The sequence below is a fragment of the Mus caroli genome, chromosome X (genome assembly GCF_900094665.2).
Source record: "Mus caroli chromosome X, CAROLI_EIJ_v1.1, whole genome shotgun sequence".
NCBI lineage: Eukaryota > Metazoa > Chordata > Mammalia > Rodentia > Muridae > Mus > Mus caroli.
The window spans coordinates 79,831,031-79,844,289 of NC_034589.1; the positions used below are offsets into that span (position 1 = coordinate 79,831,031).

Genomic DNA, 13,259 nt, shown 5'->3' on the forward strand with positions numbered 1-13,259 from the left:
AGAAAGAGAAAGAAAGAGAGAAAGAGAGAGAGACAGAGAGAGAATATCAACTACATTTCCTGAATATATCCATATTTATTTTCGTTTGTCTGAATATATCTTCTGGAAAGAAATGTTAGGTTGTGTACAAACAAAGACTATAAAAGTAACATGAGGGAGACAAGTGAGGGAATGCTCTCAAAGTTAAATCTGATTTTCTATCCTGAATTATTGAGATAATTAGCTCACCTTTCTCCTTTTCTAAAGAAATGGTAAATTAGGTATATCCTATATACTTAAAAATGACAAAACAAAAATCTGGGTGTGGTGCTGCATGTATGTACTAAAATTTCAAACACTGAATCAGGAAGATCATGAGACCTAACCTAACCTGGATAACATAGTGGAATCCTGTGTGGTGTGTGTGTGTGTGTGTGTGTGTGTGTGTAGGGGGGTGTTGGGCATGATGATGGTGGTGTACCCTAGTGTCCCAGAGAGACAGAAAGAAAAAGAAGAAAATCCTGGAAATGATACCTATCTGATTAAATTCCATGCTGCAGGAAACTCATGAATAATTTTCTACTATATTTTCTGATTTTGAAATCCAGCTATAACCTCTTGAAAAAGCCCCAAGTTTTGTGGGGTAGGGATAGATGCTCTTCCATCTGTTTTATTATTTCCCTTCCTTTAGTGTCTGAGGTCATCCCATCTGGATTCCCCTTCCAGTATTCAGAGTCCATCAGGCCTACTTTGGCTGCCAAAAATAGTGACAAGCAACATTCATTGTCCTTCTACCTTGCACACAAACTTCTGCATTTAAAGTGACTGTGGCTGGAAACATGAGCCACTTCTTCAAGATTACTAACACGTTATTGCTGCCACCTTTCCTCTTATTTTAGCAGAGTCATTTAATTCAGTTTTAGAAAGAGTAAGAGACAGAGGGGAGGGAAGGAATTTTTTTTTCAGTCACACAGATCAATCCAATTTGTCGGAGCTTCAGAATGAATTTTTAAATTTGTTGAACAGAAGCATACAAGTCTCTAAGAGCAAGTAAAAGAATGTACAAAGCCTCCATTCATTGTGTAGGCAGAATGGAATGCTGGTACCCGGCAGCTCTCTAAGGAATGTTCCTTTGGCTTTGACTGTTCTGCTGGAAACAAGGAGGGAACCACATATATAAAATGAATTTATAATGTCTCTGCCTTATTATGACAAAGTGATAAGAAAAGTTGGCTGTTTAATATAAACTGTCAGTTGCATATTCCAGGCCTCTATTCTTTGAGGTCCCTCCCACATCCACAAGCCTGGCTACTATTAAAGCAGGGAGTACAAAGTGACCGATTATGATTATTGACTGTCCAGGCTGTGCTCTTAAACTCATTCTGTAAACTCATTCTTACAGAATGTAAGCAAAGTTAGTCTTTTAAAGCAGGGCCCATTCGGTTTCTGGGTTTTCTTAGGTTTGCTATGCAACAGGATCAGTGCTGTAGTCCCCGGTTCAAGCTGAAAATGTTGCACAGGAAGACATATCATGTAAAGGTATTATGATTTTTTTATCTGTGTCTATACAAATGAAACTTAATGTCATAACTCTTGTCATAACCATTACCAAGGTCCTATGGACTCTTTACCTGTCAAGTCTGAAAATATGATGGTATTTTAAATGGGAATGCTTAGTAATCATTGTTTGATGTTGATATATCTATGATGCCATAGTACCAAGGTGAACTGCTGTGCGTTTTCAAGAAGATGCTCTTGTCTCATTGAGTCCCATTAATGTGCTGGCATTGGGCAAAGTTGAACATTGTTTATGCATTTCTTCATGATCTTATGGGCACAATCAATATAATAGATTAATACATTCATTGAAAATATAACTTGACTCATTGCAGCGAAATGATTACCACTGGTATCTACTTTACCACATCATTTTATTTCATAAAGCATATATGTGTATATCAGAATATTTTATACATGGGCTAGATAACTTAAATTGTGAAATGTGCTATCTGTATATTAATTCTAATTTATAATAACTTGGCAAGGCAGGACACCAAAAACATTATTCAGGACATATTTTCTTATTAGTTGCCAAGCTAGAATTTCTTTTGAACTAATAATTTTTTTTTTTAGTTCTTCAAATTCACATTCCCAGCAAGTCTCTTTGTTTGGTAATTCTGAATGTGTTTTATTGCTTTCTGGTAGGATCTCCAAGGAGAAATTGAAACTCACACAGATATCTATCACAATCTTGATGAAAATGGCCAAAAAATCCTGAGATCCCTGGAAGGTTCAGATGAAGCACCCCTGTTACAAAGACGTTTGGACAACATGAATTTCAAGTGGAGTGAACTTCAGAAAAAGTCTCTCAACATTAGGTAGGCAATGATCATGGTGGGGAGGGTTGGGGATCCAGATGTGAATAAAGATGGCAAAATTCTCCTCATTTTTCTAGCACAGGTAGCTACTATCTCACATGTAAATCATTCCATTTTAAAATGATTTACTTTATTTAGAATAAATGAATCATTCATTTGCTTGGAATGGAGATGATACTTGCAGGTTCAGTTTAGATTAAAATGGGATTTGTTTATAACCACAGGAGAGACATATATTATGATAGAGTAAATTTTAAAAAGGAGCACTGAGGTCCTGATTTCAGAGTTCTCTCTTGGTGTATCATAGTGTCATACAAAAAGCAATAAAATTAGTGAATATTTGTTATGGAATTTTCTCTTTGGCATCTCTAAATGTATAACCAAAGGAGATTCTTTTAAAGCAGGACAATATAACCAACAATTTAAAGACACACTCTCCAGAATTTGTGCAGCTAAGAAGATTATAGCCATTTATTGTCACTTGATATCTCTTAGATTTTGTTGAAGCCCATTCTCTGGAGGGTCACTGAACTTTTAGATTTTGCACTTAGCTTTCTCCTTTGCCAAATCAGCTTGTTTGAAAAGTGAATGGATGCACCTTGCATCATTGCTAAAGAAGGTAAAGGGGAAGCTCAGAATCCTTGTACGGCTGATATAGGTATATAGAGGGACAAAGGAGCTGAGCTGGTCTCTACTGAGCCCGGTGGTACCTAAGAAGCTGGGAAATGTGGGAAGGAAAAGCAAGCTCCATGCTTTCTGAGTAATTGTTTTTCCTAATCCAATAATTTTAAAATATGTTTGTGCTTTCATCAGTGCATATAGAAGGAGTGGTTGTAAAGATCGGTAGAAAGGACAAGTGAACTCAATAGTTTGAAAAGAAGGTATCCAATAGTGGGAGTATTTACTACTCTGAGTTAGTCTGATCATTTAAAAAAATCTTTCCCTCCTTCTTTATCATTCTCCTAAATTATCTGCAATTTCATCATACATCCCTCATAAGGAAGATGAAGACCTGAAATTTATTAACTTGAAAGCAGTTTTGTAAAAAAAAAAATATATATATATATATATATATATATATATATATATATATATATCCACTATGAAACAATGATAATGCTAGCAACTACCAGAGGGTATGTGTATATCCCATCTATTGCTTTAAGCATTTAATAGTGTTTGACTCATGTGATGTTATCAGCATCCATGAAAGGTAGATTTCATTCTTATACTGTCTTAGCCTTTGGAAAAAAAATGAGAGCAGAGAGGTTAAATGGGTTTCCAAAAGTGACTCAGTTAACAAGTGGCATGTTCAAGACCTATTCAAAGTGAATTTAACTTCATCATATGAGCATTTAGTCATCAGAGTATTCTGTAGGGTTGAATAAAGAAGGAAATTTTCACAAATAAAATCATCATGATTGAAAATGTTGGATTGAGAAACAGATTTCAAAGGACAGAAAGGCTTTATGTATGCAAAGCTTTTCCTCAAGTTTGCACCCTAGCCTCTGAGAATCTCATCTTAATCTCAGAGCTATCCCCATATTTTTTTTGAAATCTATGTGTTCGTGATGAGTTGGTGGCAACAATGGAATATTGCATTTTAATTATAGAGAGGCTCTATTAGTTCTCTACAATTTAAACGTCTAAGAGCAGTCCAAGAGTGTAATGACCTCAGCCATATTTGTAACATCTGTCCTTAAAAATAATAAAATATGAACTGAAAATGTTTTGATGAGTAAGGAAAAGAACATGATTCCCCTATTGCAGGAAAGAAAAATAAAAGAGACTATTGTTGCAGAAGTCTCTTGATGCCTTCCTCTCCTTTATGTGAAAATGATGAAATAATAGAATTGAAAGTGTCAAACAGGGTGTCGGCAAAATATGGCCTCTTCATTTTCAGAAATTTGCCATATGCCAACTACTGCCATTTAATTGTTACTATGATTAATCAAGTAGAAAACTGTTACCTTAGCTTATGGAAGATGCTGTGAATTCTGAAATTTGAATATTCTGATGAATGGTTTGAGCTTTTAAATAGGTCTCTGTAATAATCTAGAATATATTATAAGTTCTCAATTATAAGAAGCAAGGAATTCTTTACATCTACATACTTTAGTTTATCTTGACACTTGACCGAAGTAGAGGTCTCACTCATTCCATAGCAGTAGCACAGCAAAGGTAGAGATTATAAAATAAAATAAAGGAGCACTAGGATGATTATCCATTGGAATATTTTTCATATTGAATGTCACTACAATTTTTAAAAAATGTTTCAAAATATCCTGAGAAAACAACCCTGCTTCTATAGATTCTAGCACATTATATACTCAAAAATGTACGGTGTTCATTGTTTTGTGAGAGCATCAGAAATCATTCATGTATTTCAGAAAATGAAAGCAACAGTTATGCAAAAATATTCTACATAGAACACAAATTCTATCATATTGCTCCTTAGTTCAAAATTTTTGATCATGTACACATATATTACTCATCCATTTGTTTGCTAACCTCTTCTCTTTTGTTGCTCTTATGCTCCACTCCCATCCTGTATCTTTCTCACCAAGCAACATTCTAGTTCTTCTACAACAAGGAGTTCTGAGCAACTATATTCTGCTTTCCAATGCAGTTTGATTTTTAGCAGTTTTCTGTAACTTGTGAGAGATGCAGTATGGACACATACTGCTTGGTTCTCATGTTTGGAACACAATTTCCCTTAGTCTTTGAAATTTGACTCAAATTCTCTACTTGTATTTTCTATTCTGGCTGTTTTTCACCAGTTCTTCCCCAAACCACTAGAATTTATACTTGAAGGACTAAGTATATGGACTAAGTATATGGTAGAGACCTTGTCTGATATGAATAAGATCTTTGGCTCAACCCACAACACAAACACAGACAGACACAAACACACATACATACACAATACACCAATTTTCTTTAGGTATCCATAAGCTGTTTCATGTTTGTCAGCTTCCACTAAATTAAATAAAAGATGTTTAAAGTCAAAATTAAGTCTAAAAGAATAGTCTTTCTACACAAGAGTTGTTCTCTCTTCTAAATCTTTTAACATGTAATCTTGAGCTAATTGCTTAAGTGCTTTAATGCTATGCAAGTCTAAAATTCTGAGATAATGCATTTTCAATCCAGAAACATCACTGTGTGTGTGTGTGTGTGTGTGTGTGCGCGTGTGTGTGTGTTGTGTGTCAATGATCACATATATGTATTCACCTGTGCCTGTGAGTATATATCCATGAGTGCAAGAGGCTAGAGGTCAATGACATTGTCTTCCTCAGTTGCCATCTAATTTTTTGACTCAGATTATCTCATTGAACCTTAAGTGCATCAATTTGGCTAGAATGTATGGCCAATAAACTCAGGGACACACCTGTCTCTGCTTCCCTGGGCCAGGGATTACAGATATATACCACTATGCCTGGCTTAATGTGGATGCTAGGGATGCAAAGGTTCCCAAGCTTATTCAGCAAGCAGTTGATAATTTTGTTCCTCTACCCAGCTCCTTGATTTTTATATTGGCATGGCACTGATTTATACTTAAAATATGCTATTAAAATAAATAGAATGCCTTTGAGGAAAAAGTGGTTGAAATTATACAGTACAAACTTACTGTTTCATCCAAGAAAAGTGAATTATCTCTTCCATACACATTACCATATCACACAAGATAGACTAGTAAGCAAACATCAGTGATAACTCAGTTCCATAGAGCAATCAATATGGAAATCAAATAATATCTTTACTTACATATAGAAATGTATATGTATGCTTACATACACAGAATGAGAACTGAAACTTCAACAGGAAGATGATTAATGAAGGAAAGTATTTTTCATGCTAAAATAGCCCATATCCACAAAACTTCACTTTGACTTTAAAACTACTAAAAAATTCAGAAGTGTCAAGAGAATTTTTTTTGACAGAAGCAGTATTTATGAAGATTTGTTTAATCTGTATTCAGATAAAACATTGGATATATGTTTTAGTATGAGGGTTACTTAATATGTTATTGATAAGACTTCAGCAAATTTGTATTTCATATTTTTATGCTTGGTGGATAAAAACTTGTAAAAACTGTATGAATTTCCTGTTTGCTAAATTTTGCATATTAGTTTAAGAGTCAGGAACACTACCAAATTCTTCAGCAACAATAAATCTCTTGGTATTAGCAGTTAGAACTGGGGGTTTTATTTTTCTATAGTGGAGAACAAAAAGCAAAGGGAAGAAGATTCATCTACTTTTGAGGGGGAATAAGAACAATTTGGACACTGACCATCTCTGACCTTTCTCTTACTCTTGGAATGTTAATTATGTTGGAAGTTGGAGTTCAAGGCCCAACGAGGAGGGGAAAAAAAGGTTTACTTCTTTTTTAATTTAATTCTCTGTCTTTATTTAAAGCCCCACAGCTCCCACTTTATTTCTGTAGTTCTTTATTATTTCTGCATCTGTACTGTTTCTTTCTGTCGACTTAAGTGCTACTGTATTACACAGGGGCACCCAGGATGCACAGGGATATATCACTAGCTTTACAAAGGAAGTCAAAGTGAAAAATGAATTCAATAGAGCACAATTTGCTTTAAGAATTGTGTTTTTCAGAGTAAAGTTTTATTAAGGATTTCAAACTAGGCATCAACCAAATCGTATTTGAAATATCTGTATCTAGAGAAATAGCAACCACTTTATCATCTGTATAATTCTTAGAATCCTGTCTCTGAAGAGTTCTGTAAATATCAAGCAGTACATCCCTGTACACTGAAAAGTTCTGTATTTTACCCAAACCTTATAATTTGTGGAAAAAATTTCAAACATCAGCACTTGTCTTTTTAGAGGTGAATAGTCCCCAAGCTCTTCTCTTCAGTAATAAAGATGAATATTAGAGAATGCATAGATGCTAACTGGGCCTCTTCAAATCATCTCTTTTGTTTTGTATTCAGTGGATAGGGATAGATAAAGTGCACTTGACCATTAAGAAGTCAGTTTTCCCTAGAATGTATAAAACCAGGATGCTTAAAGGTTTTTCTTATTAAGGGTGACTTGTAATTCTCAATTCCCAAATGTAAATATGGCCATATAACAGATGTGGCTCAGCAGTTGTCTTTAGACCTCTAGTCATGCTTCTCCCCTCAATTACAAAACAGAGTGTTTGGTTAAGCTGAGTTGAATTCATCTTAATCCTAGCATCCTTTGCAGAAAAATTAAAATAAAATAAATACAGAAAGTGAGAAGCAGCTACAAATCTTTACTTTCAGGAGATGGCTTTCCAAACACACAAACAAGCTGATTGTTCAGAAGTATTTGATGCTAAAGGTACTAAAGGTACCTTTAGTTGTACAACTAAAGGTACAATAAACAGCTTCTTCCAACATATAAACTAAACATATCTTAGAACTTTTTCAAAAGCTGAATATGCTAAAGGAAAGTACTATACAATGTAATACAGTTTCCTTATATTTAGATACCTTCAGATCATGCCAAGTAGATGCAACCTTTTTCCTAGACCCACATATAGCATTAAAGAACTCAAAGTAAATATATTAAGGAATTGTTTCTGAGTTGTGAAGGCTCAGCTGAAAAGCTGGGAAGGGACTCCTTAAAATCGCTTAGATTTTGGAAGGAAAGACTGGAGATCTGATTTCAGATGAGTTATCCTAAATGCTTGTGTACACTGAAATTTGAGAACTACAGCTTAGAATTATTTTAAATTAGATATGATTTTCTGACTAATTCATCTCGAACCCACTCCTCAGTTCCTTTGCTTAGCCTTTTGCCTTCATGTCCCATCTACTGGAGGGAAAATGGGGGTCATTATTAACTGTTATTATTAACTATTATTGTTATTAGCTATTAGATGCATAGTTAAGATGAGCAAGGAGTGGTACTGCACTCCTCCCAGCACTCAGAAAGCAGAGGCAGTCAGATCTCTATGAGTTCACAGCTGGCCTGGTTTATACAAAGAGACCTAAACAAGAAGGCTGAAAACGAAGAAGCTGGGTCTTTTAAATATCAAACATTTTAAATTAAGAAATTCCATACCTTAAGACATGTCCTGTCACCCAGATCCTGGATTTTCTCTTGGAATGTTCTATTATGTTAATTTGCTTTAACTACAAAGTAAATGGAAGACAGGCATTGAGCATCTTTATCTCCTTTTCTTTTCCCCGTCACAACCCAATACCTCCTATGACTTAAATATGTATTGAACCCATGTCTTTGCTGCTGTTGACTGCTATTCCACATGTCTCTATCTGCATCCCTGTCAAAATGTCCTGCTTGATTGCTTCTTTCCCCTTCCATGGAGCCAAGCTCTGAATGTCAAACATTGTAGAGAATCCTGTGACCAGTACTCACTATACTCTTTAAATAGCTAAAATATTGAATTAGGAATTCTCAGTTAGGCTTCGCAGAGAAAAATGATGACTCTAGATGGAAGAAGAAACAGAAAAATAAAGAATTGACCTCTATACCATATACAATCTGCATATATATAGTGGTTTCATAGCATGATACAACGTGGTTAATTTGTTATATAATAATACTATTAAAGAGTTGAGCTGTTTAATTTCTCTCACAAGTAGTAAAAGTCTACATTTTTAACATAGTTGCATCATGTATTATAGAATTAACATTCTTACGTATTAGAAAAGTACAAAGATGAAAGAAAATATTGCAAATCTACCCCTGAAAGAAAACCTGGTTGTCAATCCAGAAATTACCATGCATAGTTTAAGCATGTGCTTACAAAGGTATACCTATCTACTCACAAACCTATCACCTATCTTTCACAAAATGAAAAAGATTGTACTTCCTTTTTGGAACACACTTTCTTTTTCCATATGCATTAAAATCTGCCTAGGTCACCATACTAAATATTGCACAGGGTTTCAGTGTATGACATTATCTTAATAGATGTGATAAAGTCCTTATCACTGAATATTTGTGGGTTTTTAGTTTATCACAATCATAAACAATCCTTCAAATTAATACTTTCTTCCTATAACTTTGTGGGGTTTTTTTCAGTTGCTTTCTTCATATTCCTTGAATTGAACATTTCTTTGCACCTTTTAAAGACTTTTATGTCTTCATTAGAGTATCTTTCAGAAAATTTAAGACAATTTAATTTCAGTATTAAGTACATAATCTAGTAATTCTAAGTCCAGAAGGAGAGTTATATTGGAAATGTCAGGCTAAGTTACTGAATAGACAAGGGAAATGTTCTTCAACCTGGGTGCTTTACGTTGTATTTCTTGGCAGCCCTGGAGACTTTAGTGTATTTATGTTACAGGCAGCATTAATTTTTATGAATTCATTAGTGCTTGCTGATAAAATGTAAATGGTGCATCATGGTTGCAGATTGACCTGAGGATAAAGCACTGTAACTTTCCCCTTTGTTTTCTGGATGATGATTTATTTTATTCATTTACTTTCTCCTCCTCAAATGAAATGTGGGCTTTATAGCACAGATCATTCATTTGTATATTCTTACACAGCTTCTAAGGATTAACATGTCCTAAACACAGCTGATGGGAGAGCACTCACTCTCCTGCTTAAATAATTCATGTTTGGGGGAAGCTTTCTGACAAATGTCTGATTTTTCTCTTCCACTGAGTTGTTATCTCCATACCTTTTACACAAAGGAAATAATGCAAAAATGTTGGAACTTAAAAATCAAATCCCAGGTGCAAAGGAAGCAAGAGGGGCAGAGGGACAAGGGAAGCATATGGGAAGCAGAGTAAAAGGAACAGATAGCAGATGGAAGGAGTCAAAGGAAAAGGCTGCCCAGGGTGGGAGAAACTGAAAAGCTGAAATGCAGGGAGAGGCCTTTCCATTTCACAAAGCAGAAAGAATTCCAGTATGAGTCATATGAAAACTGAGGGATTTTATTAGTCACTGGTTATAAGTCTTTTTCTACTCATAACACCAAAACTCACTGACAGAAACAGGATGGTAAAGCATTTGGTTCCAGTGTGGAGACTATGTCAAAAGTCTCAGAATTCTGCACGTGGAAAGAAGCATATGCCTGAATGTGGCCTTTCCTCAAAATTGTCAAGAGAACAGCCCCACCCCATTTCATGACTCCCCAAATCTGATAGATTTTTATTGATAGGTGTGTATTATGGCAATATCCAAACAATGCAATGGAAGACTCATTAATTACACTTGTAGCTATTCTGACACCATTTGCTTCTGTTAATTTTTAGGTCCCATTTGGAAGCCAGTTCTGACCAGTGGAAGCGTTTGCATCTTTCTCTTCAGGAACTTCTTGTTTGGCTACAGCTGAAAGATGATGAACTGAGCCGTCAGGCACCCATCGGTGGTGATTTCCCAGCAGTTCAGAAGCAGAATGATATACATAGGGTAGGATGCTTTAGAGACTAATGACTTATACATAGTAAGCATTAAATGACTATTTTAAAATTGTTTTTGATTAAAAATTAAATGGAGTGAAATATTTTTACTCCTTTTATCCAATGGTTAATTATAAATAATCCACACCCATTTTATTTTAAATGTCAAAAAATCTGCATTAGTAATATCCCTTTTGTCTATTTTTAAACACTTCTTATCATGGAAAATATTGAATATTTATAAAAGTAGACAGAATATTATAAAAAACATTCATGAGCTTTCCAAGATATCAACAATCCTCAATTCATGGACACTCTTATTTCTTCTATGCCTCTATTCATTCCATTGTTGTTTTGAAGTAAATCTCAGTCATGTTCCATTTATTCTTAAATATATTTGGAAGTATCTCAAAAAAGAAGGGCTTGCTCTTTGTAAGTAAATACAGTAGTATTATAATACTGTAAAATATCATATCAAATATTCATATTTGTTTTTCTCACATATAACATTTTTTAAGTTTTCAGTTGTATTTAAATAATCAAAATGAGATCCATGCATTGCACTTAGTTAGCTTTTTATATTACAATTTTATCATTTCTCCCTTACCTTTCTTCCCTCCAAACCTTCTCATATACCCCTCCTTTCTCTCTCAATCTCATGGCCTATTTTTCATTACTTTTTCATACATATAATCTGTTTAGTCTGTATATAGTAACTCATATATGTGTTTTCAGATATGACCATAACGTATGAGACAACCAATTGGCATATTCCTCTCTGGACAAGACTTTTGCTTCCATTCTTAGCATTTTTTTAATTTCCTGTAGTTCTTTGTGTAGGGTTGAAGCCTTGTGGGATTTCTCCTGTCCCTTTTGGCATGTTTATTGTTCTTGCTCCGCTCATGTTTAGGCATTCATATTAATGACATTTAATGGATGTAGCTTCTAATATTACTAGTTGATACAATATCACTGAAAACTCCCTGATTCTCTGACTCTTACAATCTTCCTACCCATCTTCCTTAGTGGTTACTGATCCTTAGATTTTGGACTGTTTTGTAGATTTATCTACCAGGAGAGCTCCACAACTCTGCATTTCAGTCAGTAGTTGTTTTCTGTTATTGTCTTAGTCTGTTACTAAGAGAAATTCTCTTGGGAATGGGTGAGAATTACACTTATCTGTGGGTGTAAGGATAGATGTTTAGATTGTTGTTAGGGATTATGCTGGTCTAATAAACTGGTGAATGTAGTTTCTCCTCCACAATCTATGACTTCACTAGCCCTGGGCAGTTGTCTAGGTTTCCAGCACCAAGTATGGTTCCCTCTTGTTTAACAATTCTTAATTTCATTTGGAGAGCTATAAGTTATTGCCAAGGCATATATGCCACTATTGTACCCTTAAGGTTATGGAGCAATGTTGGCCATTGTGATTCATAGGTGTCATAACTGGATAGGACTGTTGGATGTTTCCCTGATTTGGAAGATTGCTTTTCTAGTCCTCAGGGAGGAGGCCTTCTGGAGAGTTTCAGGTTAGGGGGTCTCTGGGCCCTCTTTGTGAAGTGCATAGCTTGCTCCTTCAGCAATAGGGACATACCTTCCATTCATGCAGATGGGCAGCCAAGGGCAATAGCAATAACTTGTAGGTTTTGAGAGTCTCTTGGACAACCCTGACTATGCTGGCTAGTTTTATAACTGGACACAAGCTAGAGTCACTGGAGAATAAAGAGTCTGCCTCAGCTGAGAAAATGCTTCCATAAGATTAAGCTGTAGGCAACCCTGTAGGGCATTTTCTTAATTAGTGATTGAATCAGAAAGGCCTGGCTCATCATGGGTAGGACCATCCCTGGGCTGATGGCCCTGGGTTCTATAAGAAAGCAGGCTGAGGCCGGGAGTGGTGGCGCACGCCTTTAATCCCAGCACTCGGGAGGTGGAGGCAGGTGGATTTCTGAGTTCAAGGCCAGCCTGGTCTACAAAGTGAGCTCCAGGACAGCCGGGGCTATACAGAGAAACCCTGTCTCGAAAAACCAAAAAAAAAAAAAAAAGAAAGCAGGCTGAGTAAGCCATGGAGAGCAAGCCACTAAGCAGCACCCCTCTGTGACCTCTGCATCAGCGCCTGACTCCATGTACCTGCCCTGCTTTAATTCCTGTCCTAACTTCCTTCAGTGACTATAGTATAGAAATATAAACCAAATAAACCATTTCTCCTTACTTGGTTTGGCAAGGGTATTTTATCACAGCAATCCTACCTGGGACATGGACCAAAAACTCAAAAGAGGGTTTCTTGTTTCTGATACTGACATTTTTGATAGGTGTTCTGTCTTTGGGAAGGAGAATTATCAACTCCAATTCATTTCTTAGCTTCCTCTCCTCACCATTTTTATACCATTTATATAAGACTAACAAGATAACTGTCTTTCTAATGTTGAGTATAATGAGTCATTTCTCCCCTAGCATCCTTCACCCTTGACCAATTGTTTGTTTTGTTTTTGTTTTGTTTTTGTTGTTGTTCTCTCTCTCTCTCTCTCTCTCTCTCTCTCTC

General features: G+C 35.6%; 1 protein-coding gene across 4 annotated transcripts in view; it reads left to right on the top strand.

The window, feature by feature from the left end:
- The window catches only part of Dmd (dystrophin), a 2,293,239-nt gene that overhangs the window by 1,847,246 nt on the left and 432,734 nt on the right, over positions 1-13,259 (top strand). For all 4 annotated transcript variants that reach the window (XM_029473189.1, XM_021152893.1, XM_029473188.1 and 1 more), the window contains exons 56-57: positions 2,185-2,357; positions 10,574-10,730. In XM_029473189.1, the coding sequence (XP_029329049.1) occupies positions 2,185-2,357; positions 10,574-10,730 (330 nt within the window). The remainder of the gene's footprint in view (positions 1-2,184; positions 2,358-10,573; positions 10,731-13,259) is intronic.